We start from the raw sequence: 18,714 nt of genomic DNA on the forward strand, positions 1-18,714 counted from the left end.
AATAATCAATCGATTCAAAATATCTACGCGTAATTTTATAATCAATTTTTAATTCTCTTAAAATTTAATCTCACAATTAAACTTCAATTTATTAAAATTGTAAATTTACTAATAAACAAAAATTCAAATTAAAATTTTTCCCGCTTACAAAAAATAAAAATCAAAATCAAAAATAATCTTTTAATTTATAAAAATTAAATTAATAAATAATTAAAAAACAAAATTCAAATTTTAAATTTACCCGCGCAATTTAAAAATTAAATTAAACACAAAATGAAAATTTAATTTACAAAAATACAAAATCGATCCAAAACTAAAATTTAAAATATTTCATTTTCCCGCTCATTAAAAATTTAAACAAAATAAAAAATTAAATTTCAATAAAATTTAAACAATTATCAACAAAAAAATAAATTTCAAATTTTAAATTTTCCCGCTCATTAAAAATTCAAACAAATTAAAAAATTAAACATCAATAATAAATATCTAATTAATTAACTCCTAAAAATTAAAAAAAATAAATTTCAAATTTCAAATTTTCCCGCTCATTAAAAATTTCAACAAATTAAAAATTAAATATCAATAATAAATATCTAATTAATTAACACCCAAAAATTAAAAAAAATAATTTTCAAATTTAAATTTTCCCACTCATTAAAAATTTCAATAAATTAAAAATTAAATATCAATAAAATTTAATTAATTAACAACAAAACAATTAAAAAAAATAAATTTCAAATTAAAATTTTAAATTTTCCCGCTCCCAATAAATAAAAACTAAATCAAACCAACGACTGTCACAATTAAAAAACAACGAACCCAAAAATAAAAAATTACAAAAAAACCAAAATTAATAAACAAAAAGTAATAAACCAGTCGTCAGATGTCAGTAGCAGCCCGAAAAAATCTCGCGACGACAAAATGCCGCCATCTGGCGTTGAATAAAATTTAAAATCAGCAGCTAACAGACGGAAATGGGGGTAACACTGTAGTTGTCTACAATAGTCTGTATCAGTGCATCAATAATTAAATAAATATTAACAATAACTTTCAACAATAACTTAAATTTAAATCCGCCAAAAATAATAAATCCATAATTCAAATATAAAATAACTGTTGTGTTTATTTAACGTTCAAATAACTCGCGCCCAAGTCCGGGTGGCAGGTAGCTGGGAGTAGTGATCAGTTCACTGTAGCTTTGGTGCATTACGGACGTGACAGCAAAAGACTCGGTCAAGTTTATAAAGAATTCGCCATCTCGACAACAAAACTCACCGCTCATAAATAAATATATCATCAAAAGCATATAAATAAAATAAAACACCTGGGTAATTAATTAATTATATTTAAAATTTTAAATAATACTTGCTCTCGAAGGCGGTAGGACGCCATTTTGATATCCACGGTTTAGCTTCGTCGTTAGTGTATTGTGTTATTATTATTATTTATTATTATTTAATATATCCATGGACCCGTCAAGTGATCAGTGATTTTTCCATATATTTATTATATCAATAATTCATATATTTATTTATTTATTTATCGACAATTTTATTTATTTATTTTATTTCTTTTTTTATCAAGAAATGGAGCTATGGACAGAAGCTGGAGATCTAGGGTTAATTAATTAACTCCACATGTTTTGGTTACTCTAGTTTTTTAATTACCATACTTCATTTTCCCGAGCTAATGAGTAAATTCAAGTATAAATTAATATTAGAATAGTTATTAAGAATAAATATGGCGAAAATCCTAAATAAGGACCCGGTTACCTATGAGAGGGAAAGACTGTCGTTTCTTAAAGAACTTCATCATTTTCACGAGACCAGAGGGTTTGTATTTATTTTTTTATTTTTATTTTAAATTTTAAATTCAATTTTTTAAATTATTAATTTATTTTAATTTTTTTACAGGACCGGGTTTAAAAAATATCCGAAAATTAGCGGCAATGAGATTGATCTTTATTTACTTTATCTACTTGTTACTGCACATGGTGGCTGGATTAAGGTAATTATCATTTTTTTAACAATTTTTTTAATTAAATTCAAGGCCAAGTTTAATTCTAAAATAAAGCGGGAAAATTAAATTTTTTAAAATTTAAATTTGGGAGAAAAATTAATTTTTTATTAAAATTGAGGATTTTTTTTTGGTTTAATAAAAAAATTGAGAATTTTTGATAGAAAAATTTTTGTGGGCTGGTTAATTTAAGTGGAAAAAAAAAATGAATGGATGAATTAATTGATTGATAAGGAAAAAAAAAATGTAAATTTAGTCCCGGGGCTGAAAAATATCTAATTCGCGTTATTACTAAAGCGCGGTCGATACGGCAACACCGCGCCCAGTCGCGCGCATACCGGCACCAGAAAACGGGCTTCGACGTTGCTGTAAATATGACAACACTGCGGTAATAAAAACCTTTTAGTGTGTATTAAATTTATATTTTATTGTAAAAAAAATGAAGATATTTAATAAGTTTTTATTTATGAGAGTAAATTGAGCGGGAGGATCAGCTGATCTTTCGCAGACCGCGTGTAGTTTAATTCCTCTCTCCGATTCTCATTCTCGCTACATGGCTAGACCCTGTTTAGTACCCCCGAGTAGAGATGATCCATCCCCTCCATTGGGAGATACCTGGTAAAAGCTTTGACGCAATCAGCTGATTCGAGAAGCTGTAGCTCGAGAATTTTTTTAACATTCAGTAGATTCTTTTGGAAATTTTGTTTATTTTTGTTGAAGATTGGTTGATAGCTTGCCAACTGTTGGATTTATTTTAAAATCATAGAGGACTTTTTTATAGGAAATTTAATTCTCTATAAAAAATGTATGATTCATTTTTTTGATAAATGCAATAGTGTTCGAGTTACGAGAACTTTTAGTAAATATTTTATATCAGCGAAATCTAAAATACATTTTTGTTCGTTTTTATTAAAAGTTGATTGATAATTTGACAGCTGTCAGTCCTATCAAAAAATCGCACAGGACTTTTTTGTAGAGAATTTAATTCTCTACAAAAAATGTATGATTCATTTTTTTGATAAATGCAATAGTGTTCGAGTTACTAGTACTTTTAGTAAATATTTTATACCAGCGAAATTTAAAATACATTTTTGTTCGTTTTTATTAAAAGTTGATTAATAATTTGACAGCTGTCAGTTCTATCAAAAAATCGCTCAGGACTTTATTGTAGGAAATTTAATTCTCTATAAAAAATGTCTGACTAACTTTTCCCATAAATCCAATAGTTTCTAAGTTACAAGTACTTACAATTCATACCTCGTATAAATGTACTCTAAATTCCTCTTTAATTTTGTTCTTATTAAATATCAATTAATAACTAGCCAACTATCAATTTTATCAAAAAATCCTACATAACTTTTTTGTAGGAAATTAAATTCTCTATAAAAAGTATTTGATTAACTTTTCCCATAAATCCCACAGTTTCCAAGTTACAAGTCCTTACAATTCATATCTCTCATAAATGTACTCTAAATTCTTTCTTAATTTTTTTCTTATTAAGAATCAATTAATAACTGGCCAACTATCAATTTTATCAAAAAATCCTACAGGACTTTTTTGTAGGAAATTAAATTCTCTATAAAAAGTCTCCGATTAACTTTTCCCATAAATCCAATAGTTTCCAAGTTACAAGTACTTATAAATCGTACTTCTTATAAATTGAATTTAAATTCATTTTCTTATAATTTTTATTAAAAGTCAATTAATAACTCGCCAACTATCACTTTTCTCCAAAAATCTTTTAAGACTTTTTTACAGGAAACTCAATTCCCCACAAAAAAGATCTGATTAACTTTTCCCATAAATCCCATAGTTTCCAAGTTACAAGCACTTACAATTCATACCTTATAAATTTGCTCCCTTCTTTAATGTTTCTTATCAAAAATCAGTTAATAACTCGCCAACTATCACTTTTTTCCAAAAATCTTCCAATACTTTTTTACAGGAAATTCAATTCTCCACAAAAAAGATCTGATTACCCTTTCCCATAAACCCAATAGTTTCCAAGTTACACCCAAAAAACTAAAAAAAAAAAATCTATTCCAGGTGAATACCAGAAACGAGTGGTCGAGTCTCTGCGAGCAGTTTCATCTGCCCAACGGCTGTGTTAATAGTGGAGTCGGACTCAAGCAAATATATTTACGGTACAGTAACAATCCACTTATTACACATCGATACACTGCTCGAAAAATAATTAAAAATAATGAATCGGCATGACCTTGAAGCTGGAGTCCAATGACCTAATAGAGTAGTAGTAGTAGTAGTAATAGTAGTAGTGTGTAAAACGATAAACGATGAACGATAAAGTAACTTCTGTAGAATCGTAAGCGCTTCCTCCCACTACCTCATAATCTTCACCCTCCTCCCACTATTGGCAAGACTAAAAGACCAATCCTGGACAGTGTGCTGGTTGCTGTTGCACTGAGTGCTGTCTGCTGTCATGTGGCTCATGCTTAGTTACTACGACCCCGTGGCGTACTCACCACTACACCACCTTCCTACCATTCATTCATTCATTCATACTCGTACTCTACTCACTCTTCTCTTCTCTTCTCTACTCAGACTACACAAGACTACACGAGTACTATACTACTAGAACCCGCGTGGCAACTAAACCGTCGCGACGACTCACGTGGTTCACTGGACTCCTATCTACCCACTCTCTGTTTTTATTCTCCCTTACTCTTCACTTGATACCTCATCTCACCTCAGCTCGGCTCAAAACTCACATTTGTCATTTGCTCACTCACTCACGCACTCGGTCATTCGCTGTCACTTTAATTGATGACACTAGACTGGATGGGAGTAGACTAGATGGGGAATTGACGCGCTCTTTAACTTTACAGGTATTTAGATAGGTATGAAAAAGTCCACTTTCTGGGCGAAGATGGACAGCAGGCTGATGACGATGACGAGGATTCGAGACATCGGAAATGGTCGGCGAGATCACTGCACTCTGTTCCGCTTACTTATAACCATCATCAGCACAATGTTGCAGGTAATTTGTGGATTTATTTGGGGGGAGTGACGGGTGATTGAGGTATCGATAATTTGATTGATTAGTTTTTTTTTTAATTATTTTTCAATCGATATTTTTTGTTTAGCGGTGGAATTTTTGTAAAAATTTCGAGTTTGAATTTTTAAGGAATTTTATAAATCAATATATCGAATTTTTTATGAATCGATGTATCGAATTTTTGATAATGTTTTTTTAAAAATCGGGATCTCGAGTTTTTGAAATTGATATCTCGATATTTTTTATTAAAATTTATATATCGAATTTTCATAAATCGATACCTCGATTTTTTAGAATCGATACTTTTTATAAAAACCTTTAATTTAAATTTTATAATCGATTAATAAAAAAATCGATATCTCGAAGTTTTATAATCGATATTCTTATAAAAATCGATATCTCGAATTTTTAGATTTGATATTTTTTATTGAAACCTCCAATTTAAATTTAACAATCGAATTATTTATAAATCGATATCTTAAATTTTTATAAATCAATACCTCGAATTTTTAAAATCGATATTTTTTATTAAACCTTTAATTTAAATTTTGCAATCAAATTATTTAAAAATCGATATCTCGAATTTTTATAATCGAAATTATTATAAATATCGATATTTTGAATTTTTATAAATCGATACTTTGATATTTTTTATAAAAACCTTCAATTTAAATTTAACAATCGAATTATTTGTAAATCGATATCTCGAATTTTTATAATCGATATTCTTATCAATATCGATATCTCGAATCTTTATAAATCGATATTTCGATATTTTTCATAAAAACCTCCAATTTAAATTTAACAATCGAATTATTTAAAAATCCATACCTTGAATTTTTCATAGCCGATATTTTTATAAATATCGATATTTCGAATTTTCATAAATCGATATTTCGATATTTTTTATAAAAAACTCCAATTTAAATTTAACAATCAAACTTATTTAAAAATCGATATCTCGAATTTTTATGATCGATATTTTTATAAAAATCGATGTCTCGAATTTTTATGTATCAATACCTCGATTTTTAAAAATTGATATTTTTTATCAAAACCTCCAATTAAAATTTCACAATCGAATTATTTATAAATCGATATCTCGAATTTTTATAATCGATTTCCTTATAAAAATCGATATCTCAAATTTTTATGTATCAATACCTCGATTTTTAAAAATTGATGTTTTTTATTAAAACCTACAATTAAAATTTCACAATCGAATTATTTATAAATCGATATCTCGAATTTTTATAATCGATATTCTTCTAAAAATCGATGTCTCAAATTTTTATGTATCAATACCTCGACTTTTTTAAATTGATATTTTTTATTAAAATCTCCTATTAAAATTTCACAATCGAATTATTTAAAAATCGATATCTCGAATTCCCATATTGATATTAAATCACAATTTTTTTTTTAAATTACAGAATCACTCCGTGAATACAACGGCCTGTCATCGAACCTCTACAAGCCCTCAAATTACGACAAACTGGCCCTGTCTCTCCTCTCGCCTCTCCCTAACGAGCAGGACTTTGCAATAAACGTCTGCACGCTGCTCTCCAACGAGGGCAAGCACACCCTGCGCCTCGACAAGTATCCCCGGCTGATCAACATCCTGTTAGCCCACGCCGGAGTCTTCGACTCTCCCGGAACGCGGCACCTCTTCATCGAAGTCTACTCACGCGTCCGCAACTACTCGATCAACTCCTTCTGGTCCGACGTCCTCGACTCTCCCCAGGTCCTGGACCTCACCGACGAGCGGACTTTCATGAAGAAGCCCAGCACCACTTGTCTCAACACCTTCTCCCGGCGCAAGATCCTCGACAAGAACAAAAAAGACAAAGACAAGGTCCAGGATCGGGACAAGGACCCAGACAAGATCAAGGACAAGAACCAGGACAAAGATAAAGACAAAGTCCAGGACAAGGAACGCGTCAACGGCGACGACTCCATGGAAGTCGATCCCCCGTCATTGCCATCGACCCTAGAGTGTCCAAGACTTGCCTCAGTAACGACATTGTCGTCCCTGTCGACGATCTCCAGTTACCTGGACGACAACTGCTACGACCAGAATCAAAATTCGATAATTAAATTCGAGGACGAGGACCGGGACTTGTTCTGCATGGGCCGCACCCTGGGTACTCAAGATCCCTACGGACAGCGAGTCCTGCAGATCGCCTCCATCCTCAGGAACTTGAGTTTCACTCCCGAAAATGCTGCGGTCTTAGGAAAAAATCGATGTTTTTTAAGATTTGTGCTGTTGTGTGTGCGCGCGAGGTGGAGTAATTTGCACCAGCTTGGATTCGACATCCTGGGTAACATTTCCGGTGAAATCGAACTCAAAGAAATCGGTGAGCGGCTCACAGAAGGAATAATCACGTGCATTGTAAGGGGAATCGATTCGACGGATCGATTTGTGGTGATCTCGTGTCTGGAAGTTCTCAATAAAATTAGCCAGCATGACAGCAACGAGGAACTGGTGACGTTTGGTCTAGATGACGAGGTCTTTGAATTGATCTGCCGATTTCTGGCACTGAGTGACATCGCGCTGCTGGTTTACACTCTCGAGTGCTTGTACGCGCTGACGTCACTGGGAGAGAGACCGTGCACTAGCTTAGCGAGGGTACGAGGTGCTATTGACACCCTGGTGGCTTTGGTGACGGTCGAGGCCCAAAGCTACGGGCCCAAGGCCTGCATACTGATGCGGGTTGTGGAAACTGTGAGTACTTTGGCGTCTTCAAGCGCGAGTCAGAGCCAGAGCACGACGAGCACTGCGACGACCACTGCAGTCCAGGCCACTCAGCCTGTGACCACTCCTGCTGTGACCACGACGGTGGCCACTCCGATCCCGGCTCCGGTTGTCAGCCCGGCGACCTCGAGACCCACGACTCCGGCTACGCCTGCGGTTAAAGTTGCGACTAATAAAGCTATCGAGGCTGCTAATTCACTGCAGCAGCAGCATGCGCATCAGCAGATTATCCAGGAGAATGAACAGTTTGCTCTGGGGTGGCTCAGGGCGACCTTTGAACTCGCGCCGGGAGTCAAGATTGAGCAGGAGGAATTGTATAAAAAGTATTTGAGTTCTTGTACCAAAATTGGACGACGTGGTGTTATTGCGCCGTTACATTTTCCACGATGTGTGAGGTAAGAAATTTTTTTTTTTAATTTAAAAAAATCGATATATCGATTTAAAACTTCGATATATCGATTCGTAAATTTCATGTATGAATTTTTTTAGATAATTTTAACAATCGATTTTCAAAAAGTTGATGCATTGATTAAAAATTTCGATATATCGATTTTTTAGTATCGATATATTGATTCAAAACTTTGATATATCGATTTATAAATTTCATGTATGAATTTTTAAGATATTTTAACAGTCGATTTTCAAAAAGTTTATGCAATGATTTATAATATCGATTTTTCAGTATCGATATATCGATTTAAAGCTTCGATATATCAATTTATAAATTTCATATAGGAATTTTTTTGATAATTTTAACAATCGATTTTCAAAAAGTAGATGCTTTGATTTAAAATTTCGATATATCGATTTTGAAGTATCGATATATCGATTTAAAGCTTCGATGTATCGATTTCAAAATTTAATGTGAATTTTTTAGAAAATTTTACTAATCGATTCTTTGAAATATCGATTAGTAGATTTTAATTGTCGATACATCGATTTAAATTTTCGACACACCGATTTAAATCTACGATTTATCGATTTCAAAATTTCATTTGAATTTTTTAGAAAGTTTTACTAATCGATTCTTTAAAATATCGATTTATAGATTTTTATTATCGATACATCAATTTAAATCTTCAACCTATCGATTTAAAAATTTCCTGTGAATTTTTATTGTCAATTTCTAACAATCGATAGACCAAATTCGATTAAATCGTTTTTCGATGTATCGATTCCAAAATTAACTCTACAAATTTCCTAATAATTTAAATCAATCGATCAGTAAAATTTCATTAAATCGATTTCCCATTATCGATATATCGATTCATAATATAAAAAATCCAAATCAATTATAAAAAATTTTAGATCCGTATTCGGCGGAACGATCGGCCCGAACCCACTGAAGGGAGAGAACACCAGCACGCAGTACTACGACGGTATCCGGGTCCGCGCGACCCCAGCTCCCATCACATATCCAAGCCAGTCGTCGTCACCCGCTCCAGTGACATCCTCATCAACACCAGCAGCAGCAGCAAAGGTGCTACAAATACAACAGCGTACAGTCACTAAAAGTCCTGCACCCGACAGCACGGCCCCCGATACCAACTCATCCAAGACAATTACCACCAACTCCACCGTCCAGCCACCCGCGTCTCCCATTTTAAAGGCCCACTTGTCAGCCCCACCGAAACCGACACCCAACGCGACTATCAACCAACCCCAGATTATTGCAAAGGTTGATTCAAAAAGTCAGGTGGGTCTACGTCCTAATTCTCTTCACTTCTCTCATCTGCTTGTCTCTGACTTCACTTAAAGTTCCTCAAGTAACTCATCCTGCAGACACTAACGCTCATCTCTAAATTATCTCTGCCTTCATCAGGACCTGACCCTATATATTTATATACATTTTGCTCCAGGTGTCAGTCACTCATCCCCACCTGAGCCAGGCTTTACTCGCCAGCGGTTCCCAGCCTCAGCAGCAGCAGCAGCAGCAAAACCAACACCAGCCTCAACTTCAACCCCAACTGCAGACTCAGGTTCAGGCTCAGGTTCAGACTCAGGTTCAGACTCAGAGTCAAAGTCAGCAACTGATCCAGGTGGTGACGAAAGACGAACGCGGTACCACGTCAAGTTCAATAATAAAAAGCCTATTGGCTACAAAGGTAACGGTCAGCGGCGACTGCATGCCCAGCGCCGCTGCAACCTGTGTGTCTACTTCGAATGCCTGTGTAACAAATACTACTAGCATCCCAACAACCATCAGTGCCAACCAGCTAACAAACAACCAGGTATTGTTTTTGTTTGTTGAATAAAACAAAAACGGAAATAAGAGATTTTAGATTTGCGAATACGAGTCTGAGTATTTATTTTTACTTTTGAAACTAATTAGAGTGTTTAAGGCACTGATGAACTAACACGCACGATGTGTGTATTAATTATTATGGATTTTGGGTGTAGGTGAGCAATGACGGGGAAGAGGAAATTTATGATAAATTAGAGTTCGAGTACGAATAACCGGACGCGATTAGATAGTTTTTTTATTTATAGGGAAATTAGGGGTCAATTATTGGAGATACGGTAAAAATGATGAGGACTAATTTTGAAGGGCATTAAATTTCCTACAAAAATGGTATCCATAAATTTTTTTGTAAAGTGAATAGTTTTCTCAAAAAAATGATTTAAAGTCTTCACTAGAATAATTTTCGAAAAATTATAGTTCTGAAAATTCTTTTAATCTTAAAATTGAAATTCCCGCTAAAATATCACAGATAGAAAGAAAATGATGAGGACTAATTTTAAAGAGGATTAAATTTCCTACAAAAATTGTCTCTATAAATTTTTTTGTAATGTGAATAGTTTTCTCAAAAAAATTATTTAGTCTTCACTAGAATAATTTTCAAAGAAATTATGTTTTTGAAAGTCTTGTAATCTTAAAATTGAAATTCCTGCTAAAATATCATAGGTACAAAGAAAATAATGAAGACCAATTTTGAAGGGAATTAAATTTCCTACAAAAATGGTATTCATAAATTTTTTTGTAAAATGAATAGTTTCTTCAAAAAAATGATTTAAAGTCCTCTCTAGAATAATTTTCAAAAAAATTCTGTTTTTGAAATTTCTTTTAATCTTAAAATTGACATTCCCGCTAAAATATCACAGATACAAAGAAAATGATAGGGACTAATTTTAAAGAGGATTAAATTTCCTACAAAAATGGTCTCTATAAATTTTTTTGTAAAGTGAATAGTTTTCTCAAAAAAATGATTTGAAGTCCGCTCTAGAATCATTTACAAAAAAATTATATTTTTGAAAATTCTTTATTCTTAAAATTGAAATTCTCGCTAAAATATCACGGATACAAAAAAAATGGTGAGGACTAATTTTGAAGAGGATTAAATTTCCTACAAAAATGGTCTCTATAAATTTTTTTGTAGAGTGAATAGTTTTCTCCAAAAAATGATTTAAAGTCCTCACTAGAATAATTTTCAAAAAAATTATATTTTTGAAAGTCTTTTAATCTTAAAATTGAAATTCCCGCTAAAATATCATAGGTACAAAGAAAATGATGAATACCAATTTTGAAGGGAATTGAATTTCCTACAAAAATGGTCTTTATAAATTTTTTTGTAAAAGGAATAGTTTTCTCAAAAAAATGATTTAAAGTCCTCTCTAGAATAATTTTCAGAAAAATTCTGTTTTTGAAATTTCTTTTAATCTTAAAATTGAAATTCCCGCTAAAATATCACAGATACAAAGAAAATGAAGAGGACTAATTTTAAAGAGGATTAAATTTCCTACAAAAATGGTCTCTATAAATTTTTTTGTAATGTGAATAGTTTTCTCAAAAAAATGATTTAAAGTCCTGACTAGTTACCGCCATTTGTACAAAAATGCAAAAATATTTTTGTCGCTCGACACCTCATTGCTTATCTACGTCTATTTATAATTATCATTATTATCATTAGTATTATAGATGATTTGTTGATATTTATACTGATTGATCACTTACTCTAGGTCGCTCAGAGGCAACAACAGCAAAGATTGCTTCAGCAACAGATGGCGACACCGACTACTTCCACTGCAACAACGCCCTCTACGGTTGTTCTGAAAACTCCTGGGAAACAAAGGGCGAACAAAAAAGTCCAGCGGCTCAATGGAACAAAGATTGTTACTAATAATTGCGAGAAGGTTTGTGCTTTAATACCTCGACTTTTAGAAGTAGGGTTCAAAAAAATTTCGTTTTGAGTTATCTCCTATTTTTTTTTTTACCCTCTAATATCCATTTTGACTGCAAACTAACGTAAATAAGATGTCAAGTTGACTGCAAAAACTTAATGGTGCAAATAGTTGACAGTAACTTGTAGTCAATTTAAAAGTAAAATTTTTTTCATTTAATTTTTTGATGTCAACTTTCTGTCAGATTTAAATTTTCTTTTGCTCTTTAATTTTATGTCTGCAATTTGAAGTCAACTTTCTGATTCTTGCATTCCTGTTACTTTTATAAATTTGCATAAATTTATGGGTCATGTTGTCTTCATATTGCTGTCAAAACTTGAAACCACAGAACTTGACGTCAACTTGACAGAAAATACTGACAAGTTTTTGATAAAAAAATCATCTATCAGCTGATAGCACAAATTTTTCGTCACGATGTCAATTGTCTTCAATTTGAAACTCTACCTGTTGACGTCAATTCCCACCACCTTGACACTTTTTAGTTCTCAGCTAAAATTTCCCTTCAACTTTTTCAGCAACTTGACGTCAACTTGCCAGAAAATATTGACAGCAAGTTTTTAATAAAAAAAAATCAGCTATCAGCTGATAACTCTGCACCCGTTGACGTCAATTGCCACCAACTTGACACTTTAAAGTTGTCAGCTATAATTTTCCTTCAACTTCTTTCAGAAACTTGACGTCAACTTACTGCCTCAAGTTGTCATCAAAAGTTTTCTTCAACTTTGCGGCAGTAAGTTGACGTCAACTGACCACCCATGACCCAGCTCCTGTCCAATTGTCCCCTTCCCTGCTCTACTCTCCCCACTACCCGACTTGTTCCCCTTGACTCCATCACTAATTAAAAAGATAAAAATAATTACAGATGGAAGTCAACGACGAAACCGTGACATCCAGCACCTCAGTGATCGTAGTGTCAACAATGGCCGATAATCATATCACCCAAAAAGTTTGCCGACCTCCGATAACCCCCAAGTTCTTGAATCAAAAAACTTACACCCCGCCCGTGACCGAGGACTCGGATTCCACCAACAATTCGCTGGCATCCAGCAGCGGAATCGGGAGCCGCGACTGTTCCGGTGCCGCCGAAGAGAATTCGATCACCAGCTTCGAAGGTATTTTACAAAACGGCGCCACCGACCTGGACCAGGACAGCAGCTCCAAGGAGTCCAGTGTAAGTTCCCGCGGGAAACAAAATATGATGCTAGCAGATTTACTGGAGCGTAAAGTCGACAAAGAGACTCTGGTCAACGGAGTCCTGAATAGAAACTCATTAGAAAAAATAAGCGGATTTGATAATCATGTTAAGAAATTAAAAGAATCTCCAGATGATATTAAAGACAAGGATGTCAAGATAAAAGTCGAGTGTGAAGAGTCCGGGATGTCAATTAACGACGATACCATGATAGAGGCGCCGCGTATCAAGAGATCCGCCAGCGACGCTGATGAAAATTCTGTTAAGAAGGTCAAGTATTCCAACGGAACCAGCACTTGGCCAGAGACAGACAGCGCCACTGTCGAGTCCACAGTCTCGTCGATAAAGTCTGAGGACGATGATAAAGAAGAAAAATTAACTGTTTCATCGACTGCCGCTAACTTGTACGCGGCCCTAGCGGCAGACATCATCGAAGACGAGACAGACCTCGAGGAACCAGTGAAAGAAGAGCCCAGATTTCCTGAACAACTGGTCCAGCAGCAGGTCCACGTCCAGGTTCCTCAGCAGCAGATCCAGCCCCAGCAGCTGATGATCGCAGCGCCCAGACAAATCGTCGTCCAGGCGAACAATCAAGTCCTGGGTAACCTGATCCCCGGGCAGATGAAGACCCGGACCACGCAGCCTCAGGTTCTGTTGCAGCAAAGTGCCGGTGGTCAGCTGCAGTACGTAGTCTCTGGTGGTGTCCCAGGTCAGAATTACGTGCTGGCGCAGTCGCAGACGGCTTTGGTCCAGGGTCAGGCCCAGACGGTTCTCGTTGCGCAGACGACCCAGCAGCAGGGGACTGGTGCCAAGACGATAATTATTCTCCAGCCCCAGGCTGCTCAGGGTGGAGGCCATCAGAAAGTCGTGGCCATGACCCCGCAGGGACAGCAAGTCGTTGTGACCCAGATGCCTCGGCCGATATTACAGAGCTCGGGTATCAGCAACGTCCCGCCTCCTTTAGTACCGACCTCTGCTACGATACAGAACTCGATTATCGTCAACACTTCGATTGTTACGCAGAGTAATCCCAATACTGTCACTGTAACTATTCCTGCCATGACGCAACAGTGTCCTGTTACCAGCAGTCTACCGTCCAGGGTCGTCACTCCCACGCCTGCGTCGACTCCGCCGCCTACTAGACCCACGACCCCCCATCAGGCCGCGGTCACGAACGTCAAACTGAAGAACAAAATAACGACGTCAACTTGCACTGCTAGTGGAAATGAAGACAAACCCTCGACCAGTCAGAGCAACCTGGCGGACAAAGTGGTCATCAAGTTGGACCCCAATTCGTTTCTGTGCGAGTGGAGGGGATGCTTGAAGCAATTCAAGACTGCGCATGAAGTTTATATGCATGGCTGTGAAACTCATTGTCCGACGGATGCTGAGGAAGTCGTTTGTCTATGGGCCAGCTGCGATGGCTTGAAGAGGCGGAGGTTCTCTTTGATGACTCATCTTTATGACAAGCATTGCAATCCGGAAGTGAGTTTTTTTTTATTACGCTGGAAGTATTGAGTTTAGGGGAAAATTACTAGAGACCTTTTTTGTAGGGAATTTTATTCTCTACAAAAAAGGTATGGGTCATTTTTAGTGTAATTTTGATATTTGAGCCAGAATTTTCATTCAAAAATTCAAAAAATTTTCCTGTTCATGTACTGAGTACTTGGGATTGACTCTACGGCTAAAGTATCAAGTTTACGAAAAAAAATAATCAGACCTTTTTTGTAAGGAATCAAATTCTCTACAAAAAAGGTCTGGGTCATTTTTAGTGTAATTTTGAAATTTGAGCCGGAATTTTCATTCAAAAATTAAAAAAATTTTCCTGTCCATGTACTAAGTACTTGGGACTGACTCTGCGGTTAAAATATCAAGTTTACAAAAAAAATTAGTGAGACCTTTTTTGTAGGGAATTTAATTCTCTACAAAAAAGTATTCCATAAATTTTTTCGTAGCTTCAATAGTTGAGGCGGGATTAGAGATTTTTTAAAAAGTACAGGACCATATTTAGTAAACTGGTAATTAACAAAAAATATTTTCAGCGCATGGCGTTTTTGAGAAAGAAAAATTTAGCAGCAAATGGTAAAGCAGAAATATCGACGTCAACAGCAACACCTACGGCGGCAGCATCTGCAGCAGCGACGGCTTCACATCCAGGATACGCGCCCAATGCTGCGCTCCACGCGATAAAACGTCACGCTCTTGAGTTCATAAATCCCAAGGAATTGATGGTAAATAATAAAAATATTTATTTAAAAAAAAAATATATATATATATAAATAACAAAAATATTAACATTTAAAATAATGGGGATTTATTTGTTGGTTAATTAACAATTGGATGTTAAATTTAAAAAAAAAACTCTTGTCTTATTATAAATCCCTAGCTCTAGTCTATTGTCTCTTTACTATTATTATTTATAATTTAATGCAGCAAAGGCCCAGCAAGCCGGCTGCTGCTGCAACTACCGTCAGTTCTTCTCCTCGACCTGGTCAAAATTCTACACCCGAACAGGTAAAAAGAAAGATGAAAAAAAAACAACAAAATACACGACAACTTTCATTCGATCATTACGATCATCGTCGTCAAAATTGCATGATTATTTATTTACTTTTTTTTACAGCATCCACTTATTTTTTATTTATTTTAATTGTTGCATTTTAGTTTTTTTTTCATTTCCTACTAACACTTTGCTCATTTTATTCATCAATTTTTTTTTATGTTGAGTGTAAAAGTTTTGGTTGTGAGCATGAATGATTTTTTTTTTTAGAAGACCGTTGACTGACATTTTTTTACGATTAATCGATTATAAGTCATTCGATAATCGATCGTTAATGTTTCGATATATCGATTTGTCGTATTTCGAAATACTAATTTGTAGAAATCCGATGTGTCGATAAAAAAATCTATATATTGATTGAGATTATTCGATATATCGATTCATGAAACTTCGATATATCGATTTGTCGTATTTAGATATACCGAGTTGTAGCAATTCGATGTATCGATAAAAAAATTTCGATAAATCGATTATAATTATTTGATATATCGATTCATTAAATTTCGATATATCGATGTACGACACTTCGATTGATCAATTTGATACCTCGACTTTTTATAACCGTTAATTTTACAAGTAAATTATATCGATTGTAACTGCTCGATACATCGATTTGTCGTATTTCGATATATCGCTTTGGATAATTTCGATATATCGATTCAATAATTTGCTACACATTTTTTGATCAAGATTTTTTACCTAAAATTTCGATATATCAATTATAATCATTCGTTATATCGATTTGTGAAACTTCGATACATCGATTAAAAATCGAAATTTATTATTTTTCTGTAAAATTAATTCTTGAATTGAAATATATATCGATCTTTTGTACATCTTTCATATATCGAAGTCTTACAAATCGATATATCGTCTTCTATTATTCGATATATCGATTGCAATCTCAATTCACTCATTTTCCAGTCTAGCATTTTCACAGATAAATATATCGATTTTCTACATTCGATATATCGATTTCCAATTTTTCGATTATCGATAAAGTTCAATATTTTTTTCACCAAAATCGATATTTACATTCCAGTACTTTAATTCAAACATATCGATTTCCACTTTCGATATATCGATACCTAATTTTCGATATGTCGATTCCAAAATTACAAATTTTTTTTTACAAAATCACTCTAATTTTTCCTACATAAATTCAAAATTTAATCGATATATCGATACCTAATTTTCGATATATCGATTCAAAAATTACCAATTTTTTTTCTACAAAATCACTCAAATTTCTCCTTATGTAAGAACATAAATTCCAAATTTAATCGATATATCGATTCAAAATCTCAGTCAACGGTCTTCCTAACCGCCAAAAATTCAAAAACAATATGATTAACCTCTCAAAAATTGTGTTCCAGGATGACAATGAGGGTCCAGTTACTAAAAGTATTCGCCTAACGGCAGCTCTAATTCTCAGAAACCTAGTCATATATTCAGCACATGGTCGAAGGTAACCCTCCCCCCCCCCCCTTTTCCACTCACTCATCAAATGAACTCTCAATTAATTAACCCTCGATTAATCGAATTTTCCAGGCATCTCAGAGCGTACGAGCCGCACCTGGCAGGTGTCGCCCTCTCCAACGTCGAGTCATCTCGAACAATAGCCCAAGTTCTCTACGACATGAATGAACAAAGTAATGGCAGTAATAGGTGACCTTTTTATTATTGTTATCGTACATAATTTAATTTTTCCAATCATAATTAATAAACATAAACATAAACATAAACACTGTGAGCAGCGATCAATAATAACATTTTCTAAAATACAATTATTACTATCGATTAATTAATTAATTGAATGATTAATTAATAAGAGTACATAGGAAAGCTTATTAAGTGTATAAATAATAATTAATTAATTAATTACAAACATAAACAAAATGATCAATGTCATAGACAATTAAGTATTAAAATAAATTATAATTAAAACAATGAGGCCTATTAACTTATTAGGCATTAATGATTGCCAATAATTATTGTTTTTTAGGTTAATGTTAATTAATTAATTAATTTTAATGAGTTAGTGTCATAAAATAATTTTTTTATAATAATATTGACAGTTACTATTTTTTTTTACTTATTAATTTTTCAAAATTATTTATTTGAGGTCATATTTATTAAGAAAAATTTTGACGTTTGTTTTGTAAGCAGGTTAAAGTTCAATTTAAATTATGAAATTTACTGTCGCCTGGTAATTAGTATATATATAAATATATGAATGTTTTATATTTGTATTTATGATGGAGTCTTCCCAGAGTAATTGGAAGTTTTACCCCCACTTTCAGAAAATTTGGTTAGTGTTTTGCTATTGGTTAACGTTCACGATGAGAGCCGGAGATTCCCGACAGGAACCGAAGGCGTAATCTCTGGGAAAACTTTTTCTGTTAATTGTTTTGAGGTTACGTTGAGACGAGAATTTTTCGTACTGAGGGAATACTAAAATTTTTTTGATTTTTTTTGCGAATCGATTTTTGTAATGAATTTTTTGAGGTTAGAATTTTTTTACTCGAGGGTTTTCTGGGACTTCCCCCCTCTTTTTTAGGGTAGTATTGACTAATTTTCTAAGAGTGGGGGTAAAAATCTACGGCGAGTAAATTTCGAAAAAAGTGGTGGGGGAAAAATCTAAGATTGTTCCTAGAAAACAAGAATTTTTTTAAAAGCCGTCTTAGATCTTTACCCCCACTCTTAGAAAATTAATTTAATTTCCCGCCATTGGTTAACGTTAACATTCAAAGCCGAGAACTCCCGATTATTCCCGAAGGCGACTTTCGGAACCGGCAAAATTTATAAACAATTTTTTCAAAATTAATTTTCATACTTGGGAGTAAGTTTTCAATTTCCCCTACTACTACAATATTTCTACTTGCGCATGCGCGAATTTTATAGTAGAGGGGAAAGATTTATAGTGGGGGTAAATTCTTCCCCTGAACTAGGAAAAAAAAACCGCCATCTTTAATATTTAAGAAAAAATTCGAAGT

The 18,714-nt window shown here is 34.0% G+C and overlaps 1 protein-coding gene across 5 annotated transcripts; it reads left to right on the forward strand.

The window, feature by feature from the left end:
- The first annotated feature begins 905 nt into the window (after positions 1–905).
- LOC130678330 (AT-rich interactive domain-containing protein 2) lies at positions 906–18,579 on the forward strand. Of its 5 annotated transcripts, none has more exons than XM_057485530.1 (14): positions 906–1,328; positions 1,585–1,832; positions 1,914–2,007; positions 4,063–4,160; positions 4,863–5,014; positions 6,466–8,182; positions 9,096–9,483; positions 9,647–9,892; positions 11,745–11,918; positions 12,829–14,643; positions 15,201–15,389; positions 15,592–15,672; positions 17,095–17,186; positions 17,270–18,579. In XM_057485530.1, exons 2-14 carry the CDS (start codon positions 1,741–1,743, stop codon positions 17,388–17,390), a joined length of 5,259 nt encoding a protein of 1,752 aa, XP_057341513.1. In that variant the 5' UTR covers positions 906–1,328; positions 1,585–1,740; the 3' UTR covers positions 17,391–18,579. The 5 variants fall into 5 exon arrangements, with proteins under 5 accessions (XP_057341513.1, XP_057341501.1, XP_057341514.1 ...); XM_057485518.1 differs by having other exon boundaries at positions 907–1,328; positions 9,647–10,018; XM_057485531.1 differs by having other exon boundaries at positions 907–1,328; positions 9,096–9,267; positions 9,647–10,018.
- Positions 18,580–18,714: the final 135 nt, after the last annotated feature.

This window comes from Microplitis mediator, chromosome 1 (genome assembly GCF_029852145.1).
Source record: "Microplitis mediator isolate UGA2020A chromosome 1, iyMicMedi2.1, whole genome shotgun sequence".
In the NCBI taxonomy this organism is placed as follows: Eukaryota; Metazoa; Arthropoda; class Insecta; order Hymenoptera; family Braconidae; genus Microplitis; species Microplitis mediator.